This window comes from Ursus maritimus, unplaced genomic scaffold (assembly GCF_017311325.1).
Source record: "Ursus maritimus isolate PB19 unplaced genomic scaffold, ASM1731132v1 scaffold_10, whole genome shotgun sequence".
In the NCBI taxonomy this organism is placed as follows: Eukaryota; Metazoa; Chordata; class Mammalia; order Carnivora; family Ursidae; genus Ursus; species Ursus maritimus.
The window spans coordinates 27,605,588-27,630,134 of NW_024423344.1; the positions used below are offsets into that span (position 1 = coordinate 27,605,588).

The 24,547-nt window shown below is 45.2% G+C and overlaps 1 protein-coding gene across 4 annotated transcripts in view; it reads left to right on the forward strand.

Annotated features, from left to right (window-relative positions):
- Positions 1 to 24,547, forward strand: part of ENOX1 (ecto-NOX disulfide-thiol exchanger 1) — a 541,200-nt gene that overhangs the window by 446,960 nt on the left and 69,693 nt on the right. For all 4 annotated transcript variants that reach the window (XM_040623096.1, XM_040623115.1, XM_040623105.1 and 1 more), the window contains one exon: positions 886 to 1,070. In XM_040623096.1, the coding sequence (XP_040479030.1) occupies positions 886 to 1,070 (185 nt within the window). The remainder of the gene's footprint in view (positions 1 to 885; positions 1,071 to 24,547) is intronic.

Below are 24,547 nucleotides of genomic sequence, written 5' to 3' on the forward strand. Positions count from 1 at the left end.
GCAGTGACTTAGTCCATACGAAGCTCTGGGTCCAGTGCCTGTCACATGGTGGGCGTCCAGCCGACTGTTCTCATCACCGGACAGGCCACAAAGCAGTAAGCTCGGTTGTTCTGTACCATTCGCTCTTCTCTTTTATTCAGTCCCTGCTGTTTCTGAAGCTTTGAGATGTGGGAGATGCTGTGTTAACAGTCTCCGTCTCTCAGTAAGATGGAGATGTGAGTGAGGTCGGAATCCGCACCTAGAGAGCTTCGGGCTCCGGGAAGGAGCATTCCAGTAACCCCTCAGCCTTGTAGGGAAGCAGAGTTTTAAACTGTTGGTGAAGCAGACAGAACCAGGTTACCCCTCTGTTAGGAGTGAGCAAACAAGCTGTGCGATGTGTCCCAGCAGCCGTGCGGGGAGGAATGGTGCGCATGTCCATTCCTCCCTCCCCGGGGATGCTGCCCCAGGCCTCAACCTGTGGGACAGCTGATTACTGCACAGAAGTGGCCCCGCGAGCCGCCAGGCCAGCCTGCAGAAACAGGACAGTAACGTGGTGGGTACGATTGTTGCCTGGAATGGTCGACACGGTCACCACCTAGCCACACATTCCGAATTCCCAGAGGGTGCCTCGGACTGGGGGGAGAGGTCAAGAGGCAGGACTCCGGAAGGGATGACTCCTGTGCCCTCAAGCAACATTCCTCCATGAAGACAGGACACATAGAATAGATAAAAATTCCCAAAGCAGTGCTGCCCACCAACCGCAGACCAAAGACCCCCAGGGGGGCAAGGCCTTTGGATTTTGTTTCCGAGCGGGCCAAACGGTGAGAATGGGGCCCTTCCCACGAGAGGTCCCCCTCTGTCTAAGCAGGAAGGTGACTGACCTGAGCTGTTCTGTTTGCCTTCCAGCCCTGGCCGCTCAGGCCTACGCCCTCAAAGAGGAGAACGACAGCCTGCGCTGGCAGCTGGATGCCTACAGGAATGAGGTGGAGCTGCTGAAACAAGAGAAGGAGCAGCTCTTTCGCACGGAGGAGACGGTCACCAAGGACCAGCAGCTCCAGTTCCTGCAGCAGACCATGCAGGGCATGCAGCAGGTACCGGCCCCGTGTGTCTCCTCTTTCGTCTCGGGGAAAGGGACGTGTGTATGAAGTGGGAGTGACATGGCAGCCATGTGTCAGGAAAGGTGACGGAGAAGAAGGGACAGCCGGACGCCCAGTAACAAGGAAAGCCAAGTGCTAATGGGTGCAGGGGGGGCAGAATGTGGAGGAGCATCAGAGCTAAAGAAATACATTAAAGAGCTACAGCTTCGAGGTGGGAAGCTAAGGAAGGGAATCGAGGAGGGGGAGAGGTTTGCAGGTGGAATTTCGCCTCATGGCAAATGCTCAGAAAATCCATGACGCTAGTGTCTTGCCCTCTGAGAACTCCTCAGTTAAAAGCGTGCCAACGGGTTTTACAAACGTGTGGTGAGCTCGTTTCCAGGCTCCGTGTAAATGTAAGCTCTGTTGTTTTCACGTCTTCTGGATTATACTTAGGATCTGGTCGGGTTTCGTGAACACGCTACTGTGCCTAGCGCAGACAAGCTGATTGATGATTGATGGAACGGGGGAGGCACCAGGACACGCAACTTTAGAAACAGGGAGGTGTCTGTGCTTCTGGGGAGGCGCGCCAGACTGCAGCCTCCCACACCCAGCTAAAGATGTGTCTGTGGACGTTGTTAGGAAGGGGCACTGGAGGAAGAAGGAGAAGGAGCACGGACTGCGGAGGTGAGGGGTTGAGGGGACGGGAGACCCCAGCACAGCAGTGAGGGAATAGAACCAAAGACTCATAGCGGGACCGAGATCCGAAAACAGCAAGGGACGTGTGATAGACATACGGTGTTCGAGCCTTCGCATTACCTTAGAACAATACAGCATAAATTATCACACAAGGGTATTTTAGATTACCCCGCTGGATGTACAAACCTAACCATCTTTTCTGGGGGAAAAAAACTTTTTATTTAAAAAAGAGAAATGTAAGTAGAATGATGGGCAACTAAAGGATATGGTAAGTAGGATGTTGTTTTAATTCCCCATCCGTATTGACTGCTCTCCAAGATCAGGAGCATGAATTGCCTACAAAAGTGTCTTAATGATTAGAGGTAACTGCTACGGAAACATTAGCCAAGCAGGGAAAAATAATTGAGAGGAGAGGGTATAAAAAAAGATGTGCAGACTGGGATATAAACAAGTTAATGACCAAGTCACAGAAATTATGTCTTAAACATCTCCTGCCATTTTAAAGCAATTTTTGAGTCTTGGCTCTCAGTCCTATCTGGTTGATGTTCACAATGTGTGTTAGACAAATCAGGGCCACTCAGAGGCCAGAGCCGGCCAGGAAAATGTCATTACAGCTGTCGCTCAGGTCCCTGCGCGTGGAAATGGCTGTAACAGCTGCCGTGCGAGGCTCCCGGGGTTGTCCATATGCCCCGACACTGGGTGTGCATGGGCGCCCCTGGCAGGAGGAGAGTCTGTCTGTCGATTCCCCCAGAGACGGTGATGCCAGACCGAGACCATCTCACACCCCCTGCAATGGGTCCTCTTTTCCTCCAGGAAAGATCACCCCAGTTGCTCTACTAGTTGATAAAACTGTTACAGTGCTCAAAGATTCAAATCTGAAAGAAGTCTGAGGAGGTCAGGATGAGCTCCTCGGTCAGAGAGAAGGACGCTAGGGGGTCCGCACCAGGCCCCGGGGGTGATGTGCCTGGTCCACACAGGAGCAGCGTCGGAAGTCACCGCGGAGCACAGCCCCTTGAAGGAGGTGTGCGGTTCTTGCAGCTTCTCAGACATTTGCAGAATCCTCTTGTCAGTAGGAAATGCACTTTGGTTTGGTTTGGTTTTGTTTTGTGGAATTTGGTTTCGAACCGTGGGGTTTGGTTTGAACAACGGTGTTGTCTCAGTTCTAGAGGTTAGAAGTGCCAGGTCAAGGTGTCGGCAGGGTGGGCTCTTCCCAGGGCTGTGAGGGAGAATTTGCTCCGCATCCCGTCCCCTAGCTTCCGGCGCTTTGCTGGCAGTCTCTGGTGTGCTTTGGCTTGTAGACACGTCGCCCTGCTTTCCCCCTTCATCTTCCCATAGCGCTCCCGCCGTGCACCTCAGCGTTCACGTTTCTGCTTTTCGTAAGGACACGATTTGTATAGACCTGAGGGGCCCATGCTGTTCCAGTAGGACCTCATCTGGACTCATCAGACCCGCAATGACTCGTTTCCAAATAACATCACATTCCGAGGCACAGGGGGCTAGGATTTCAACATGGAAATTTTGAGGGGACATAATTCAATCACCAGTAGACACACGGTAGGTAAATGTATTCGTTGAATGTAGGAATCACGGACAGAAGCACAGAGGCAAGGACTAACACTGGAGCCTGTGGGGGCTGCGGACTCTTGGACCGTAAATAGCAAGCCGACGTCCTAGAGGTTTGTGTAGCTCCTCTTAGTGCATGGGGAGCACTCACCCAGTGGCCGCGGCTGTGACTGTAACTTTTAGTGGTTATTAGGTGGACGCATGGCCGTCTCGGTGGCAACACATCTTTCACAGAATTCTAAAATGTGCACTTTGTAAGAGTCAATTTCTACCTTCGTATCATTTTGAATAAATTACCACAACTTGCTAATTTGAGCCCTACCACCAAGAATGCTGCTGATTTTTAAATGTACTCTCAATCTGCCCACGATCTACTTTCCTAATTAGAAAACCATGATCTCACAGGAAAGTCAACAGCTAGAGGAGAGGTCAGCCTCCCACATGTTGTTTTAGCAACGGATCTATGGGAAATTATTTCTGTAACAAACAAAAGAAAACACAGTCTTCACAGCCTTAAATCTAGCGTACCATTTTTAGAATTGCCCTCAAGTTTAGCCGAAAAGTTTTTACCTTTTCTTCTTTTAATCCCTGAAAGATATTTTCACTGACGTTATAGTTTCTCTTATGTTCACGAAGAAAACGTTACGGGCAGGGGTCCTAAGGCTGAAAACCCTTGGGTGACTTAGTCTGGTTGTTTCTGAGTCTACCCCTATATTACGTGTGAGTCACCATTTAATATTAGAGATTTCACACAAAAGGAAATGATAGCTTGTATCCATGGTAACGGCGTAGCCTTTACCTGATCTTAAGCCGGCAGTGAAGTTAACCTGTGTCTGCCGCAAGGAGAGTGAGGTTGTTGGCTTTCATTTGTATCTTTAGGTTTACAGGGAAAGGATATACCTTATCTTAAACTCTCATTTATCTTCCAGTTATCACACGGAATTTGTTGAGGCAAAATTTACATATAATAAAAATACTCTTTTTAGGGCAGTAGTTCTATGAATTTCCACAAATTGATACCCTCATGAAACCACTACCACAATCAATATATAAAATTGTTTTCTCACCCCCCAAAAATGCCCTTATCCCCCTTTTTAGTCAACCCGACTGCCACCGACCACCGATTCGTTTTCTACCCCTGATGGTTTTGCCTTTTCCAGAATGTTGTGTAAGTGGAATTACACAGAATGAACTTCTGAGTCTGGCCTCTCTCAGCTAGCGTGATGATTTTGAGATGGCTTCATATCGCCTCGCTGTACGTGTCGGTAGTTCATACCTTTTTATACGGAGTAGTATCCCAGTGTGAGAAAGAGCCATAATTTCTCTAGTCCCCAGTCAACGAACAATTGGGTGGTTTCCTCTTTGGCGCTAAGATGAGTAAGTGTGCCGCAGACATTCATTTACAGACTTTTTGTTTGGACATAATTGTTCATTTCAGTTGGGTAAATACCTAGGACTAGAATTGCTGGGTCATATGGTAACTGTGTTTAACTTCTTTAAGAAACTGCTGGCCTGTTTCCCAAAGTGTCTATACCATCATGCAGCTCTGTGGGGTACAGGAAAATTCCATTTGTTCTGCATACGTGTCAGTCAGTACTTGGTAAAGTTGGTCTCTTTTGTTTTGTTTTATCTTTTTTAGCCACCCTAGGAAGTGTATTTCATTATGGTTTCAACCACACCTAAATTTAAACAATACTTGTGTTTTCATTCATGAGGATAGGTCAATATATCATATTTTTAAATAACCAATTTAAAAATCAATTCCTTTTGAAGCCTTTTGTAAATCATATTGACAGGACTGGTAAATAGTCATATAACAACAGGATCCCATTATTAGCTGCTGATCATAAAACTGTGTGTGACTGATGATGATTATGTCAAAAGGGTCCCTCATAAATACTTTGAGCCAGTGCTTTTTAATAGTGTTAGCAAATGTCATCTGAAAACCAGCTGTCTTTAGGCCAGTAAACCATTGGCCCATGTAGAGCAGTGGATTTCTAACACTCTTGGCTTGACATTAGTTAAAGACCAGGGCTAGTCAGCTGTCTTGACAACTTTTATTTAGCAAGATCAGGACAAAACTAGGGAAAAGAGGATTATTATAATCGACAGCATTTTCGAAATTAACTGACAAGTGTTTTTCTCCTTATGCTGAAAAAGGAATATTTGTATGATTTTTCTGTATAAGTATTATAAACCTCCCTAATCTAGACTAATTTTACAGACATATAATGCTATTATTTTCCTAAAATATACAGTAACCCCAGCTAGGTTGGCCAGATGTTGCTCAAGAACTGGTCTTCGGGGCAGATATTAAGAAATAAATGAAAGTGTGTTGAAATGACATCAGTGAGTGTATCTGACCACTTAAGTAAAGCCTCTCTTCTGAAATCCTCTGTAAACTATTCAGTTGCCTAGTAAGTACTTTTTAAAAGAGATAATGAGGGCACCTGGGTAGCTCAGTGGGCTAGGCAGCCGACTCTTGATTTTGACTCAGGTCATGATCTCAGGATCTAGGGATCAAGCCCGATGTCAGGCTCTGTGTTCAGCGGGGAGTCTGCTCGAGGACAGTCTCTCTCCCTCTGCTCCTCTCCCAGCTCGCTTGTTCTCTGTCTCTGAAATAAATAAATAAATCTAAACATACATACATAAAAAAGTCAATGAAAAGCTTGTGCTCATTTCCTCTCCCACGTTCCCATGCAGTGAAGTCTCGTGCACACATGTCAAAGCCAGGAGTGGTGGCGTAGGTGGTGGTGATGGTGGCCGTGGGGCAAAAGGTGGCTGCGGTGGGGGACGGTAGTGTTTTTGACCATTAGAAAATTTTAGGGAAAGACCGGTAAAATGAACACATCCAAGAAAATTTCAGAGGATTTAAAACAAAATTTTTTTCTAAAACATAAAAAGCACTTTCGTTAAAAATTATAAAAATCCTCGGAAGCCCAGCAGGCCTGCTGCTCCCAGCAGGCTTCAAGAGGTGGTCCTGGGAAGAGCCCGGGAAAGGTTCTAGGGGCAAAGAACACGGACAGATGTAGCAGGAGTTTGCAACAGCAGTGTCTCCATTTCCTTGATAATTTTTCACTTTTGTTTTCCATTTTTATTTTCTTTCTGAAATGCCCACCAGTCAGATAACAGACCTTTACGAGGCTGATGCTTATGTGCCCGTTACCGTTTTTCTCCTGTTATCTGTTTAAACTGTATCTTTTATCCTTTCCCCTGAAGTTTCTGTTTGATCACCGAGTTATTGTAGTTCCAAGCGTTTTTTTGTTCTTCTTCCATTATTGCCTCTTTGCACACTCTTATTCTTTTGGTTTCAGTCTCTTCTCAGATCTTTTTGAGAATACTAATTAGAATGCTTTCAATTCTGTTTGTTCCTGAGTCATTTCTATCTACTTTAGGATTAGGTCTTTGGTGCTGTATCTTGGTCTGTCTCCTTGGTGCTGCAGGTTTCTTCTCGTGGGGTGGTGTCGGCTGGTGCGCTTCCATTTGGCAGTGCGGGGATGACTTCCCCGGGGAGTCCTGGCAGCGGGCGTGCTCGGGACTGGGTCCCGCTCTCCTCCCCGGCCCGGGGCTCCTCCTCCCATGCGGGGGTGCTTGACTGCCAGGCTTCACTTGCCAGACAGTTGGGGGATCCCACAAATGCCAGAATCTGTCCTACGTGAGAACTCCCTGGAAGTCCCTTCCCATTCTCTCTGCTCTTTTAAGTTTATTCACTGACAGCCAACTTAATTGAGTTTCCGGAGGAAGGAAAACCGAAGAGCAGACACACATGTTCTGTGTCTGACATCTGAAATAAGAACCTGTTTCAGGGGCTTTGAACTTTAGTCCTCTGATGAATTCTCTTTTTCTTTTTTTTCTTTTTTTTAAGATTTTATTTATTTATTTGACAGAGAGCGAGCACAAGCAGAGGGAGAGGGACAGGGAGAAGCAGGATCCCCACTGAACAAGGAGCCCGACTCGAGGCTCGATCTCAGGACTCTGGGATCATGACCTGAGCCAAAGGCAGACGCTTAACTGACTGAGCCACCCAGGTGCCCCTGATGAATTCTTGGTTAAGCTGTGAACCGGTGAGGGGGACAGGGGTAGGGTATCACAAATTATTCAGGCTGTCCGGAAATCTACAGGGAAAGCATGAAGAGCGAGCACATTTTACAGATGTCTCAAAGGAATGGACATGGGGACTTAAGGCAGCATGTTTTGGAGTAAAGATAGCTGCTTCAGGACGAGGGGGCAGCTACACAAATTAGGAGGGTTTTAGGTTGAAGGAAAGGGAGACAAATAGGAAGAAGCTGAAGTATGGAAAATGGTTAACTTTTTATCCACTCTGTTTTGGTTTTTTGTCCTGGAGGAGTGAAAGTGGGTAATTGAGAAAAAGACCCGATGGGATGGGGGGCGGGGCAAGCATCAGCTCAAACGTCTATACAGAGTAGAGGAATAGAAGCTATTCTAGAGGGAAGGAGGAGAAAGATACCCATCACCGGCCTATCCCAATATCCCACCCCACCCCCGAAGCCCTCAGTTTGTTTCCCAGAGTCCCTAGTCTCTCATGGTTCATTCCCCCTTCTGTTTACTCCCATAACATAATAAAAAGTTATTATTTAAAAAATCAGGTTAGCAGGAAGATAATAAAATTTGAAAAGACTTCATATACTAGAAACTATTAATGCTTTTGTGTGCTAAGTTAGAATAAAATCCTTTCTAATAAAAAAAAAAGGAGAAAGATATGCAGAGGTCATGGAAGACACAGTGGGAAGAACAGTTCTTCTGTAGTTAAAAAAATAAGGAAAATGATACGAATGTAAACATAGAAAAAAAAAGGGAAAGAGACATTTTTCTAAAAGAAGAAATTCAACATTTTTATAATGATAAATTATCTTTTAAGAGCTTTTATGAAATATTTAGACAAGTGAACTAAGAGTTGATTAGTTTGGAATTTCAGCCACAATGTATTATGGGGATTCCTTCTCAGTAGGGTTTATGAACTTCAACAATGTTCAGTTGGAAGAAAGAAATAAGACACACATCATGATCTGGTTGTTTACTCATTCAGGAAGAAGCCTGTAACAACATTATCATAATATCTTTAATATACGAAAACATCAGTGCAGAAAATAATTCGGTATCACTGGACAGGGCAAGAAAATCACATTATTTTAAAAAAAAAGAAAATCGCATTATTACAGTGTAGAGAAAGAGGCTTTCTTTTAGACTTTCATGTGTAAGTAGTAAAACCTTTCATCTTAAAAAGTTCAAAAAATAGGTGTGTGTACACACACACATACAAATCTGGAATTTGGACAAGTGATAGCTACAGAGACATAGCTTGTGTTGGTTTGTTTTATTTCAACTTCCTCACGGACATCTTTTTCTTTCTGAATAGAAAACAACTCCTAAGACATTGCCCACATTCATATTAAAACTCTTTGACATTTTACTAGAATCAGAAAGCATGTAAAACATACACATCTCTCAGATGATGCGGCTTGGACATTAAGGTCCACCACAGCCGAATTTGGGGTCCACTATAGTCTTCCTTTTTTTTTTTTTTTTTTTTTTTTTTTTTTTTTTGGTACTTCACTTCCCCAGAGTGCGTACTTTCATTTTCTTTTTTTTTTTTAAAGATTTTATTTATTTATTCGACAGAGATAGAGACAGCCAGTGAGAGAGGGAACACAACCAGGGGGCGTGGGAGAGAAAGAAGCAGGCTCATAGCGGAAGAGCCTGATGTGGGGCTCGATCCCATAACGCCGGAATCACGCCCTGAGCCGAAGGCAGACGCTTAACCGCTGTGCCACCCAGGCGCCCCGTACTTTCATTTTCTACCCATTGTTTAGCCAGGTGTCTTGGGGTGATGCATTGTGATGGCAGCCCATGAGACAGTGATGATAATCCTCATTTATAATTCAGCGGCACCTTCCATGAAGCCGCTTCAAAGTCCCATGTAGAGTTCCTGCCAGCACGTGTGTATTTTCTGGCGTTTGCAGATTGCAGTCCCCGGCACATCTGAAGAGTGTTCATATCCCACTTAGGTGTGAGACTCTTGGAGGGTCATTAGGTACGTTTGGAACCAGAAATAGAAAGCGATTCTTGGGGGCGCCTGGGTGGCTCAGTCAGTTAAGCATCTGCCTTTGGCTCAATTCATGGTCCTAGGGTCCTGGGATCGAGCCCTACGTCAGGCTCCCTGCTCAGCAGAAGCCTGCGTCTCCCTCTCCCTGCCATTCCTCCGGCTTGTGCTCTCTCTCTCTCTTTCTGACAAATAAATAAAACCTTGAAAGGAAGGGAGGGAGGGAGGGAGGGAGGGAGGGAGGAAGGAAGGAAGGAAGGAAGGAAGGAAGGAAGGAAGGAAGGAAGGGAGAGAAAGAAAGAAAAGAAAGAAACCGATTCTCCGATTCTTGGCCCAGCACTTTCCATTACAAAGCCCTACGTGTTCGAAATGATCATACCTGACATCTGCACCAGGGTCGGGAAGTTTTAAAAGCACATTCCCATTTGACTCTGGACAAGATAGGAAAACGGGAAGCAAAGATAAGGGAGGGGAAACCTCCCTGAGTTTTTTTTTTTAAGCAGTTTCAGAGAGGATGGGCCGTGGGGTATCTTGCGGTTTTCACCGGACAGAGGCCGTAAGACAAGGAGCGAGATCAGCAAGCCGCCTCTCTGGCGACAGAGCAGTGGCAGCTTTTGCAAAAGGACATGAAAACCCTGAACCAGTAGAAGGAAAGTTGGCTCCAGCCTGTTTTCTGTACAGCTTTGCGTCCGTCAGCCCGTCTGAACCTCGCGTTCTTCCTGTGGACGACGGGTGCACCGCCCTCGGTCAGGGGCTCTTGTGATCAAACGAGATCACCTACGTGAGTCTGGACAGCTATTATATGAAGCGTGAGTGCCCCATTTTACATAAAAATATGAAGAAATGTAGAGGTTTAAGAGAAGACCCGGGATTGCAGAGCAAGTCTGGACAAATCCAAGTGGGAGTTTCCTGATAGGTTGTGCCTACACCCCTTCCCCGCAAGACCATCCCCATTGCTCACTCACGTCACTGTCCCCAGGGCTCACAGCTCAGGAGCACTTGGACGCTGAGTGCTTATGTCGGCTTCTCAGGTAGGAAATGGAGACCGAGAGATGTCCAGTGACTCGTCCAGGGTACAGCATGTTCCTGGCGGACTCGGAACGCCAGCCCAGGTCTGTCTGTCACAATCCCTGCGTTCTGTCTGTTGCTCCAAAACTTCCCACAGGGTGACTCTGGAAGTGGTGTTCCAGACCTGTGGTCAGCAGGAGAGCAGAAGAGCAAAGAGCTCGGCCTTCCCCTGCCTGTCGATTGCTAGAAATATTACTGGCAAGAACCCACTGCCTGTTTTCTGACTGTGCCATAACCCCGGATTTGGTCTTCCCATTAGCAGAGTTAAGAGCTAGCAAAAAGAAAATAACATACATGTGGCTTTTATTTATTAAATGTGAACTTGGAAAATAAATCTCTTCACTTTGGGGAAGGGAAGAAGAAGGCCTAATAAAATTTAACTCTGGGAGGCTTCATCTCATAATTAGTTACCCTGCTCTTCCATTAATTAATGCGATCATCAAATGCATCCTCATTAGTAATCATCCCTACTAAAATAATGAGGCTAGCAGCCGAATCAGTGTAGGAGCCAGGGGTAGGAGTAATGACATTGCCCTGCAGACCATTAAAATCGTTTGGCTTCTACCTTTGACTGCTTTCCCCGACATCTGCCATGGGCGCTAGCAAATCTCCCGTAGACTTGCAGCCATTCCCGGGATAAAGCAGCTCTGCTTTCCCGGCCCCTGTCAGCTGCAGGCCTGGGATGACCTTTGAACGACCCCTCCCTTCCACCTCCTCCTTTGGAAATTGCCTCCCGACTTCAAGGCCCTATCACACCAGGAGTACCAGATTTATAGTGAAATGGATCTTTTCTTAAATGCAGTAAATCAAAATGGGCTTCAGCTGCAGACCCGCACTGGCCTTTCCGTCCGTCGGACGTTGTCGTCTCTCCCCCCAGCCACAGACGCTAAAATGAATCCCTGGGCTCTGGCCTTGACTCCTTCTCTCCGCCGCCTGCCAGCACACAGGGGCAGCCTCCTGCCCGCAGCACCGCCGCCTGTATACAGCAGGTGTCACGCTCCCGGCCAGACTGCTGTCATTATCCGGCTCTCAAACTGGGCTGCACAGGGAGGGAACCAGGCCCCAGGGCTCCCTCTGGGCAGCTGGTGAGATGAGGAAACGGGAGGGTGGAAGAAGGGCCAACCCCCTCCTCGGAAAGGAGCACCGTGGAGAGAACTCGGGGAGGCCGTGGTGGAGAGAACTCGGGGAGGCCATGGTGGACACAGCAGCACCACGTGGAGACAAGGAAGGAAGGGGAGGAATGAGTCAGAGGGAAGAAAGCCCTCTTTATCTGAGGAGCCAGGAAGACTAACGTGGGCGGGAGTTGCAGTTCTTCTGGGTCTAGGTTTGTCATTTTAATTTTCGTTTTATTTACCTTTTCACAAAAGAATATATGCTCCGTGCAGCAAACTTGGAAACCTAAAAGAAGCACATAAAGGAGACAGAAATCGCTCCAGTGTCAGCACCCAGAGACAACAGTTGTTAACATACACGTCCGTCCTTGCAGGCTTCCTCTCGGAGGCGCGCTCACACAGCGAGTGGCAGTCATGCCCCACATCGTGCCCACTGACCAGCACGAGAGCCCATTCGGTCGGCTCACGTTTCTGGAATTGTCCCCAAAGTGTGGGATTGGGAATTCAGCTCCGAGACGTTAGACGGTTAGTTAAAGACTATGTTTTCTCCTCTGTTTAACAAAGCACCCTGAATAGTCGTCAAGGGAAACGTAAACAAAGTTAGTGCCCACTCTGGCCCTCACTTGATAGACCACCACGTCGTTCAGCTGATCGCTGGAAAGACCCTGCCTCCTCAGCTTCTTCTCGATGCATCGATGCATCGTCCTCAGTGCGCTGGTACCGCTCCCGTTCTCCTGCTTCCCGGGTGTCTCTGTGCTGCTCCTCTCTCCCTCCCCCCACCCCGTTCTCTCCCTCTCTCTCTCTCTCTCTCTCTCTCTCTCTCTCACACACACACACACACACACACACACACACACTTAGTAAACAGCCACCACAGCTCTGTTGTTTTCTGGCCGTACTGGGAGCTACGAGAGGAGAGAGTATATTTGAACTCTGATTGTACGTCTCCAAGGAATGGGTGTCACGACAAGTAGCGCTTACAAATGAGAGACGAGCAGAGTGACTTTTCAAAGCTCTATTATCACTTCTCTTCTTCATCCTTTTGTTCTCTTAATTCATTCCACCGTCCTCCCCATGCATACGCATTCCGTCTCTTCTGTCCACCACCGCCACCACCTCAATTCATCGAAACCAGGTATTCCTCAAGTTTTCTAGTCAGAGGACTTGCATTGGCAAGCGTGCGGGGACTCACACTCCCCGTGTTGGAGGTGTGGATTTTCACCCATGATTTACATTTTGTCTTGAATAAGTCCTTTCCTGAGCCAGTGCATTAGACACTTTTCAATCATTTAAACACAGAGTGGTACTCTGCAATTTCGTCCTCCACTAATTCTCTGTGTACCTTGTCTTCTTTTCTCCTGGGCTGGTATTTCTTCCCCTGTGGTTTAGATTTCTTTTTTTTTTTTTAATTTTATTTATTTATTGGAGAGAGAGAGAGAGCGCGAGTCTGCACATGGCGGGGGGGAGCAGAGGGAGAGAGAGAATCTCAAGTCAACTCTGCACTGAGTGTGGAGCCTGACATGGGGCTTGATCTCCCAACCGTGAGGTCATGACCTGAGCTGAAATCAAGAGTCGGATGCTTAGCCAGCTGAGCCACCCAGGTGCCCCCAGTGGTTTGTATTTTGTAAATTGTGCTACTCACAATTTATCTCAGGAAGGTTTTGGTAATGAACCAACTGTAAAGTCCATTAAAAAGTTGTGGTACTGAGTTTCTCTTTACAAGATAATCCCCCTCCCCCCGCTGTAATCCTCCTATTTATCATTTGGGGAGGAGGAAAAGGGGGGTCATAAGTAGTTTTGCTACCCTACATCTCTGATGATGTGAGCTCAAATTGATTTCAGAGAATCGCCCGTCATGAAGGGGCATTCCCAGGTCCGACCTGTCCCCTGTGGGCCCTCGGGTCTTAGGTGATGAGGCTGGTCCTTCCAGTCAGCTTTTCTGCCCAGCTGGTGACTGACTGGTTTGCTTTTAAGTCCACGATTTGCTAGCCATTTCTCATGCAAAACCCATGCTTTGCTTAGGCTGTTGGGGTCCACTCACGGTAAAAAAGCAAGGTAGAATAAGGTGATAATGGGAATTCTGTTACAGATACAAAATCTGAACTAGATAACGGGCTCAGTTTTACCACTATTGTTACAGCAAGAGAACCACGAAATACAGAATGTTAAAACCAGGAAGGGCATTGGTGAGCCCCCCTAATTCAGCATTACTTCCTGGTTGTAATCAAATGGAGAGGTTAAGTCACTGAGCTGAGCACCCCACGGCCACCATGGCCCCTCCACCGCCCAGGGCTCCCAGTTCCTGGTTCTCGGGTCCTCACTCTGCTTCCCCCTACTTGCTTGCATTCTGAGAATCTTTTCCTTTTACACTCATTTGTATCGATCTGTCTCCCTTGCCCCTGAAAAATGAGTTGAGGCACAGGGACTCTTTTCCCCAGACAGGTTAAATGAGTGCTCATTTCTTTTTTCTTCTGACATCACAGTTGAAACTAATCCTAACACGTAAGACCAGTCTCTTAGGGCTAATGTAGTAGTTCGCGTCCAACCACTATCTGAGTAAACGAATGAAGAAAAGAACAAATTGTTGAGTCTCTGCACACAATTTATTGTGTGACAGAAAACTCTGAACCAGCTTCCCTGATTCTTAACCTCTGCTGTGTTCCCTACTCGTGCCCAAACAAGTAATAATCTCATCTCACTGGCCGAATAGAACTGGCCTTCTGAGAAGTCTTGGTTGACGGATTAGGATTGATCAAGTCCTTCTGTCGTTAGAGGTCATGAATGCTCCCTGCCGGCACTGCAGATCCCGGGGAGCTGGCTACTTAGTCCCTGGCCCTCTCCAGGGCGGCCGGTGAGGCTCTGGGCTCCCAGAGAATGGCCCCGACCTCGGGCAGTAAGCACCGAGTTTCCTTCATGCTGACTGTGTGTGTGCAGTCACAAATGTTTCTGTGCAGACAACATCTTTCTACGGTCCAAAAGCTCTCACAGCTTTAATGGGTCCTAGGAGATGACGTTTTTATTTGCACCATGCTTATTAAGGAACCAGGGATTAGAAGCCATAGGGAAGAAGCCTCCAAACCAGGCAGTTTGGTGCTTAACATTTCTTCCAAACGTTGAAGGTGACATTATGTGACAAATTGAGACTGGAACGACAATGGGGAACATGCCCACCCCACTCGTTAATGAAAGACCCTAAAATATGTCAGGAAACACAGACATTTTTCTAAGCAACTCCGCTGTTCCCTCCCTCTTGCCGTTGCTGCCAGTGTTTGCAGTCTGTGAAGCATTTCCATACAACTCAGCCCCTATAAGCTTGATCGGTAGGACGTAAATGGAAAACTGTACTTTTCAAATATACCTGGAACATTTACAAAAATTCATCTTACGTTACATTTTAAAGCACATCTCAACACATTTCAGAGGAGTGCTATCATGTTTTCCGACTACAGCAAAACTTAAGAAATCAATGTCACTAAAGATAACTAAAATAAATCCTATGTATTTGGAAATTTAAAAGCACACATCTAAACCCACAAGTCCAAAGAAATCAGAAATATAATTTTAAAATACTTACAAGTGATTGATAATTAAAATACAACATAGTAAAACTTGTGGGATGCAGCTGAAACAGAACCTAGAGGAAAAATTAAAATTTTTAAATGCATGTTTTAGGAAAAAAGAAAAGCATAAACAGGCGTAAGCATCCAACTCTTTCTAAAAAATAATAAACCCAAAGAAGGAAGGATAAAAACAAGGACAGAAATGGCTAAAAGAGCAAGCAGTCATGCAGCACGGAAGATCAACAAAGCTAAATGCTGCTTATTTGAAAAGACTAATAAAATGGAAAATCTTTGGTAATATCGATCAGAAAAGAAGAGAAAGACCAAATACATAATATTAAAAATTAAAATGAGGTATAACTACAGACATATGAGAAAATCAGAAATAGCTTTATGACAAATTCCTAAACTTTGGTGACATGGATAAATTCCTATAGGAAAAAAATACCTTATCAAAATTAAATCAGGAAGAAATTGAAAGCCTGAGCCATATCATTAAAAATCATTAAAATCTTAGGGCACCTGCTTGACACAGTCAGTCAAGCCTCTGGCTCCTGATTTTGGCTCAGGTCATGATCTCAGGGTTCTGGGATCGAGCCCCATGTTGGGCACCATGCCCAGTGGGGAGTCTGCTTGAGAGTCTCTCTCTCCTTTTGCCCCTCCCCCTACCCCACCCCCAGTCACACATGCTCTCTCTCTCTAAAATAAATAAATCAGTCTTTTTTAAAAGAAAATTATTAAAATCTTAACATCAGAGGAACAGACCCAAAATGGCTTTACAGTCAAGTTCTACCAAATACTCAAGGAGGATTATGCCACTCTTTTACAAACTCATTCAGAGAACAGAAGAGAAGGAAACATGTCCCCACTAATTCATTAACGCTAGGATATTTGATACCAAAAAGGGGCAGGGACAGTAAAAAAAGGGGGGGTGGTCAGGGGAGTTATAAGTCAATCTCACTTAGGAACATAGATTTAAAATTCCTTTCAAAAGCTAACTTAATCCGATATTTTATAAACCACCCTATTGGATTTATCATGGGAATGCAAGGTTAGTTCAACATTACAAAAGTCTATTGATGTACTCTAACCCATTAACGGGATTGAATCAGAATAATCAGTTTAATAGCTACAGAATACCCATTCATGATTTAAAACTAACACAACCAAAGGGGAAAAATGAAGATTTAACAACTTGGATTAAAAGAGAACTGTCTTATCTGGTTGAAGATTATCCACAGTGAACTCAGTGGCAAAACAAGCGAGTATTTTTTACTCCTCCCAGAGTAATCCCGATATAATCTTTCTTAATCCTGATACGATTACTTGGGCTAGAATGTAACTGCTTCGTATGACTTTTTGTATCATGATGTACACTTTCAAATTGTCACCTGGAAGCAGAAAAATGATTATTGCCCAGAGTCTACCAGCGGACCCTAAAAATGTGGTTTCCCTATTCTTTCCTTTTGAAAAATTCACACTAACCTCGGTATTACCCCGTGTTTCTAGGATGTTCACTCAACTAGCTATTTATTGTGGGTGATGATCTTTTCTGTGCCGTCAATGTCAGGAGAGGTCTTTGAGCTGACTTCAGCAAACCGGGATGGAAATTTTCGTTAAAAGGACACGGGTAGCCTGAGTTCCACATGTAATGTTAAAGAGCATGCAGTGGCCGATCTTGAGTGAGGGGATTGCTGAGACCGGAGGAACACTTCCTGGGGTAGACTGATACTAAGTGTAAAGCTATGGCTCTAATTTCTGTTAATTTGTATACCTTGGGAGCCTTTTTTTGCTGTTATTCATGGCCATGCTGACACCATTTATTGTAAAGGGTCTAAGTAATTCAGCTTGCTTCTTTAATGCTCCGTATATTTAATGTTTCCGTACCGGAGAAGATTGGTTTAAAATGGTAATTTTCTGTCCACACTTTTGAGATCCAGGCAAGATGGGTGGTGCTGTATTTTATTTTACCAGAAGAATTCAGCCCCAGGTGCTGAGACTGTAATGCCACACTTCACAGTGACAGCATGTGGTGAGGCTTTCTGTTGTTGATGCTGCGGCCGTTGCTTTTCCCTTAAAGACAGCCTGCAGTTCAGGGACAGAGAGAACCTGAGCTAGCCGGGGGCCGAGGAGCTGCCACAGGGACCACCCTCCGTGGTTAAAGCCCCTTGGGGAAACTCTCTACTCTGCGGCCCACACCTGTCTACCCACGGCTCGGCCCTGGAATAGGGAACGGGGAAACTTGGAGATCTGCAAAGGTCCTAGTTAAAACGAGACTCCTAACACGTGGGCTTGCAGACCAGGCTAAATCTATTAAAATAACTTGGAGACTTTGGGGGAAGCGAGCTGACTTCCTCTGCCTCCCACCTCCTCTGTGATAGATGAATGTGCCCATTTATTTGCAGAGCTTGTCTCAGTGGCATCTAAAGATTCAAAGTGCTGGTAAGTTCAGGGGCTATTCTTCATCCTCATCCTGCCCCTAGATGTCCTAGTCTCCTAGTTGTAAAGAAATGGTAACCTGTGTTAACAAAGGAGACGTGGGAATATTGTAATCATTGAATTGATCTGCTTCGTTACAGTTCAGCCGTGACTAGCAGGTAACTAATGTAGGGGGCGGAGGCTTTCTAGACCCACAGCAGAGGAAGTTCTCCAGCCTTAGCCGTCTACGGCTGATGCAGAGATAGAATGTACGGCTCTCCCCTCTCACTTCATATTTTTGCAGAACACGTTAGATCATTACAACTTCTCACCATTAGGATTCAAGTAAAAACTCTTAAGACCCCAGCACATGTTCTTATCCCATAACCCATAAGTCAAAAGCTGCTTTCCTGAAACTGCAATCCAGGAGGTCAGTGATGGTGGTAACATCTGATGTTAATGAATCTAGAAGGAGCATGGTTTGGCTCTCCAGGAGCTAAAGTGAATGAGGCCCAGATTGCTTTGTGTAAGCCACCTCCAAAGATGGCCACAGGACTTTGGTCAAAAGTCACCCATAAAGGGTTTTCTAGCTCTAAGCTCTGATCATGACTGGGTTATAAACCCTGCAAAGAAAGAACAAATCTCTATTGGCCTTTGGGGCACAGTGCAAGACCCAGCTGTTCAATCAAGTTCTTGTTTGAAGTAAATGGGCCAACCTGGCTGGAAAGCATGTTAATATTTTAAATTTCTACATGAACAGCTGTACATGTGCCCAGAGGCCGGGGTGATGACCACCTCATATAATTGCAAAAAAAAAGGTGATAGGCATAAATAAATCCCAGCAAATTGGATTATCATTTGCAGTGGACTTGCCAGCAAAGGCAATGGAGAGAATTGCCACTGACCTATACTCCTTCGGCAAAGCATTTGAAGCCTTCCCTCGTGAATTGCGTGAATAGTGTTAATTCAAGTTGGCTGCCCTGTGTTTTGAAAATTGGCTAAAGGAGGGCAACCAGCACGGCTAGGGCGGGGCTGAATCACAGCCCTTTCTCTTTGAATGCTAATCCCCAGGACTGCCCACTGGTAAGTTAAAAGTTACGTGACCTTACTGGGTCTTAGTCTCTCCGTTCTTGCAGAGAAGATAGCAGCACTTTGATTTAACTTGGTACTTCTTGCCACTCAAGGAACCTCACTTCTTAATGGATGTTCTTTAGTCTCATAGTATCCTACCGGTGAGTATTGTTATCTTTATTTAACATGTGAAGAAAGTGAAAGCCAGAAAGCCGGAATGACCCTGCAAATCACACTATTAAAAAAGAAAAATTGGGGCGCCTGGGTGGCTTGGTTGCTTAAGTGTCTGCCTTCGGTTTGGGTCATGATCCTGGGGTCCTGGAATCTCTGAGCCTCACATGGGGCTCCCTGCTCAGCGGGGAGTCTGCTTCTCCCTCTTCCTCTGCCCCTCCCCCTGCTCTCCATGGTGTGCCCTCTCTCTCTCTTTCTCAAAGGAATAGATTAAAAAATCTTAAAAAAAAAAAAAAAATCATGTGAAGAAAGGAAAACAGGTTTTAGAGCCTTCCAAACCACTTTTGCATCTGCTTTTCCTGTATTCAGTATTCAAGAAATTAATTGATGTATTGCTTTTTAAATGATAAATTATTCTTAGGAAACAATTGTGAGAGAAAAGGAAACGAGAGCCATAAAGTAGTCTGCAGGTCACACAGTGAGGAGCTAACCATGCTAGCCTTTGAAATGCTGACCAGTGGCTTATTTTTTTGCCTTTTCACCAATGCTTGTCTATATATATATATATTTTTTTCATGATAATGTTGCCTTATCAGGATATAGGGTGTTATTATGACCAGTAATTCCACTGGATTATAAAATGCCAAAAAGTATCTGTTTTTAGTACAAGTCCCTCCCAGAAGGAAAATCAAGTGAAAGAAATGGTCTCTAAAAACCGTGATTGATGAAACCTGTCCTCCCCTCCCCCACCCAGCAAGCCAAGGTCATGATCTCCCTCTCCTGCCCAGGTACTGGGCTGCTGGCCAGCGAGGTGCCTAGTGTAATTTGAACCCAGAAAGGATCCTTTTTTAAACATCCTCCTCTAAATGACAAAACTATTTTCAGTAATAATTATGAAATAAGGTGAATAATAGCAACCAGGAAAGAAATGCAGACATTAACATTTTCCTATTGATTTTCACATATAATTATGTCTGTAAAAAACCAAAAACTAAAATGGTACAACGAAAGGGGAAAAAAAAATCACTGTCTATTCGGTGGTTTTTTAAAATCCAACTAACAGTTTGAACTTTGATCTTTGATTATGATACACAGGATATAAATAATTGTCCAGTAAATAAGTGAATTTTAATAAAACCAAATGAAAAGGGTATGGTTGAGGCAACTATTAATTGTACCACTGATGTAATATTTTCCTTATTCGTCCTTTAGTTTTAAAGAAAAAAATTTTAAAAGAGTGCATTTCAATTTTTAAACTACTGTAATTCAGTAGAATAGTTAACATATGAGCTAAAGTTTGCACTTACCAAAAATAATACCACTCATTGGTTCTCACCGTACTATTGTTTACGTCTTAAACAAAAGACTCTTTCACGGGTCCTGCAGGATGAATTGAAGTAGCTCAGGTCCTAGTTCTTAGTCTTCGCAGTAACCGTGCTGTCTTCGTTTATTTCGAATCTACTGTATAAATATAGGAATACACGCAGCGCTGGTGGGATTGGAGACACTGTGTCTAAAGTAAGCTCCAGGGATTCTGAAGCCGATGTGTGTAGCTGAGTCCTGTGCGTGAGATGGGGGAGGGCAGGGCGGGTTGGGAGTAGGAGCAGAAACTGGACATTTTCCAAATTAGCTTCTACACAGAGTGTGTTTGTTAAAGGGTAGGTAATGAAAATGTGCTAATGTGAAGATTACGTATGTATTAAATCTTAACAGTAACAGCAGCAATTCTAGATCAACAAAGGATTTTTGTCAGAGGAGTATTTTATCACTGATTTTGTGTGGAATTGCTGGTACACAGTGATAATAAATGGATGGACCTTTAGTTAGGTTTTTATTATTAAATTTCGGACAGTTGCACGTGCTTATTTCCTGCACTGAGACAGACGGCTCCCGGGACTCGGTCCTTGACATCCCGCCACTGACTGCAGGCTTAGGCCCCCAGTTCTGCATCTCAGTGCTTCCCTGTGTTTCTCAGCCTCTTGGTCACTCTTGAAGTCTCACGTTTATCACTCCTCCTTCCCTTTGGAAATTTTGCAAGACTCCCAGATCTGTGGATTTTCCCCCTTTCTCTGCAACAGGGGAAATCCCAGCGTTATGGGCCAGCCCCTGGGAACCTGGAAGCACCCCTGCTCTCTGGGATGACGTATTTCCCCTCCTTAGAGAACCCATGCCCCGTGAGATCTTGCTCACATGTAGGCACACTGTGCGTCCTTCCGTCAGACCCTTACATGTTCAGAGAAAGGAATCCTTGCCCAGCGCGCCGCCCTGGGCGAGTGGCCGGGAGCCTCATGCCTCAGGGTCTCAGACACCCCCTTGAGGACCCAAGCCCCCGAGCCCTTGAAAACGCTCTTTCTCATCATTCTCTCAGAACTGGCTCAGGCTCCCAGGACACTGATAGTCATGACCCCAGTTCGTGGTCTTGACCTATGAGAGGGCAAGCCCAGTCCAGCCTGTGCCTGGGCTGTTTGGCTCTGGTCGATGTTAGGATCTTAACAGCAGGGTCAGGGAATAGGGCCGCACTCCAGGCGTCTCTTGGCTGTTAAATGAAGCCTGATCCCATCACGAGCAAGAGATTGCCTTTCTGCCTAGCAATGAGAATGGCATTTAAAATTCAATATCAGAAAAGATATTGACGAGATTAAGGGCCTGAAGGAATTGATTTATGAGGAAAGACCCAAGGAATTAAATATGTATAGCCTGGTGTAATAGGATATTAGGCTCAGAGCACAATTTCATTTCTATGATCCAGTGTTCCTGTTATCAGTCATCTGAACGGTGGAGCTCTCTCCTGGAGATGTTTCCCCCCCAGGGGTCACCGTGCTGGAGGCAGAGAGGGAGGCACCGCGATGGATAAAACGGGCCACAGGCTTGGTTACCTTCGTATCTTGCCATAAATTGAAGCGCAGTTTCATCCCCAGGTGGAAGCCGATGACATTTTAAACTAGAATAGATCTTGAGTCGTCTTACCACCTTGTGTGACAAGAAAATTCAGGCTAGTTCAATTCCATCTTTTTTTTTCCCAAGGAGAAAAGTGAAAGTTGTTGCTACCAGGTGGTAACTGACTGTCCTTCCCCCGAGCCAGCCTTCTCTCCTCTGTCAGGAATACGGTGAGATGGGTTTGCCTGCAGGCACAGCCCTGCTCTTAATGTCACGACCATATGCACTTGATTTTCCCATCTCGAACTTCCCCTAACAATCAGGGATCGGCTCAGGATTCGCAGTGATAGCTGGAAAGCAGGCACAGGTGACTTCAGCAGCAGGACTCAGGGCTGACATTCCTAAGTGGTTCTGAAATCGGTGAGAACCAAAACAGGATTGAGCAAGTGGAGGGTGTGGAGAGCCGTGGGGGGAAAGAAGGAGCTGTAAGCCATGTTTGGGTAGCCGGATCGCACCAAGGGAGAAAGGATTAATGGATGCATCCTGTCTCCTTATGGCAGGACAAGGTGACAAGGGTCTGGCCGAGCTGGCCAGAGGTGGGGTTCAGATCGCAGGCTAAAGTAGAGAAATCAGATTGGAGACCAGGTGCACAGATGGGGTGATGCTGGAGGCTCGAAGGCTTTGCCATGTAGCCTAGGTATTAAAACACCTGCTGGGATCGGTTGATCAAGAGATGGTCACATCCACCATGGCCTTTGGAAGGTCCTGGACCTCATCTCCCCAGGTGATACTTTACTGGCCTCAAAGGCATATCCCACTGAGTAGGGCATCTAATTTATAGCAAAGTTAAGGAGATGGAATAACATTTATTAAAACTGAATCAAAAGAGCAGAAACACATTTAGATTTAAATTGATGACCCTCTGTGGGTTCAGATATTTCCAGACTTTGATGCGTGAATATTCAGTGGCTCATTTCTAATAAATAGAATGAATTCTGATTCAGAATAGAGCCCCCGAGCCTGTATTCTCCTAATATCTAAACTGATCCCCCAAAATCTAGGGAAACTCTCTGGGGTATAGCCATTATGAGAGTGTCTTTTGCTGTCCTCAAATCAGTGTGCTATTTACGGGTCCTCTCAAATTTATGCTAACCCTCACCTCCATCCCCCAGCTGCCCACCAGTCCTGCCAGAGATTCCTCAGTTATCCCAATTCTGCAAGTGTCAGCTCATAATGGGATGTTGCTGGGATACTTCCTATATAGAGTATCTGCTCAGTTATCTGTGACTTTTGGGGATTCTAACCTTGCATAATCTGCTAGCTCTATCAACACTGCACCTTGATAGCAAAATTATAAAATTTAAGGAAAAAAGACAAGGACGGGGCTGCAGTTTTTAAAGCGAAGTGAAGTGCGCCACAGGGCTCCCAGAAGTAGACACAAAAGCACGTCTCCACCAGCCTCGCTTTTAAGTGGCAACGGTGAATGCCTGGGTAGAGTTGTTGCTAGGAGGATTTCGAGTTTGGCATGTCCTGATTTCCATTTTCGAGTGACAATGCGGTGTGGTTGTCAGGGTGGGAACCACGGTGTGAAGCAGGAAAATTGAGATGTGCAAGTGATAGGTCTCTCCCAGACAGTGTGGCCTTGGATACATGACTTGACCTTTGTGTGCCCATGATTCGCCCATCTGTAAAAATGGAAATGTGACCTCACTTATTCCAGGGCTCCAAATAACATTTGTAATGCTCTTTGAATTTGTCAGAGAGAAAGACCCATTACACACTGAAGTCTACATCCCCAAAGAGCATTACAAATGATCCTATTAAATCAGTGGCCTGGAAATACCAAGATGTGTCAGGTGCGGCATTTATTTACCTGTTATTGTCTGCCGGAGTGTTCGCACTTGATTGGCATATGGATAATTGTCTAATTGGAACACACTCAATTGTAACCACCAAAAAAATAGTGCATCTGTTTAATGTCATCCTCTCCAATGTTAAATCAAAATTATGCTGCAGTCAGCCAATCCAACCGAGAGACTCCTCTGATTAAGTTCTAGCTGCCTGTGAACTTCTGTAATTGAGGTATTTTAGTGCTTAAACATTCAAACTGGAAAGAAGATGATACAGTCTCATACATTTCAAGTGAAGAAGAACCAGAAAGGCTGACTTCAATTACCTAGTTGCGGACTAGCTCGTTGTTTTTACAGGACATCTAGTCAAATGAAGACTAGCAGTTTTGACTCACCACCAGTCTTTTGCATACATAAATACGAGATTCACGAGTTCATGCTTTGTAAACAAAAGAAAACATTAATCTGGAAGAATGCGGAAAATAGTCTTGGGGGTGTTGATTTTATTTTTCTTCTAGTGGTGGTTTGGATTTTTTTTTTTTTTTTTGCTTGATCATGGGGAAGGAATTACAGAATTACCCATTCAATGAGTGGATTGCCTTAGCCTTTTAAGAAATAGTCCCCATTAGATCAAGGAGGAGATCTGGGATTGCCAGAGTAACAAATGAAAAGGTCTTCCATGGAACTGCTGTTCTTTTCTGAAAGCTCCATATGTCTCCCTGTGTGTTCCTATGTGTCCCTTTGTGTCCCGATGTCCACAAAAATGAATCGCCCAGCAACAGACCCTCAGGTAGTTTTTGTTATTGTAGTTGTTTTGATGTCTATGTGTGTGCAGTTTTTTTGTTTTTTCTACTAGATCATGGCTTCATCCCACAGAAGTGGGGAAACCTGAGCAAGCATTCATTCCTTTCTTTACTCATTCATTCATTCAGCACCTACTATATGTTAGGGATGCCCTAATTATTAACCTTACCATTGGTGGATATAGTCTAGTTGGGGAGATACCTATGAAAGGTAGTATTGCATATTAAGTGCTTTGGGAGCA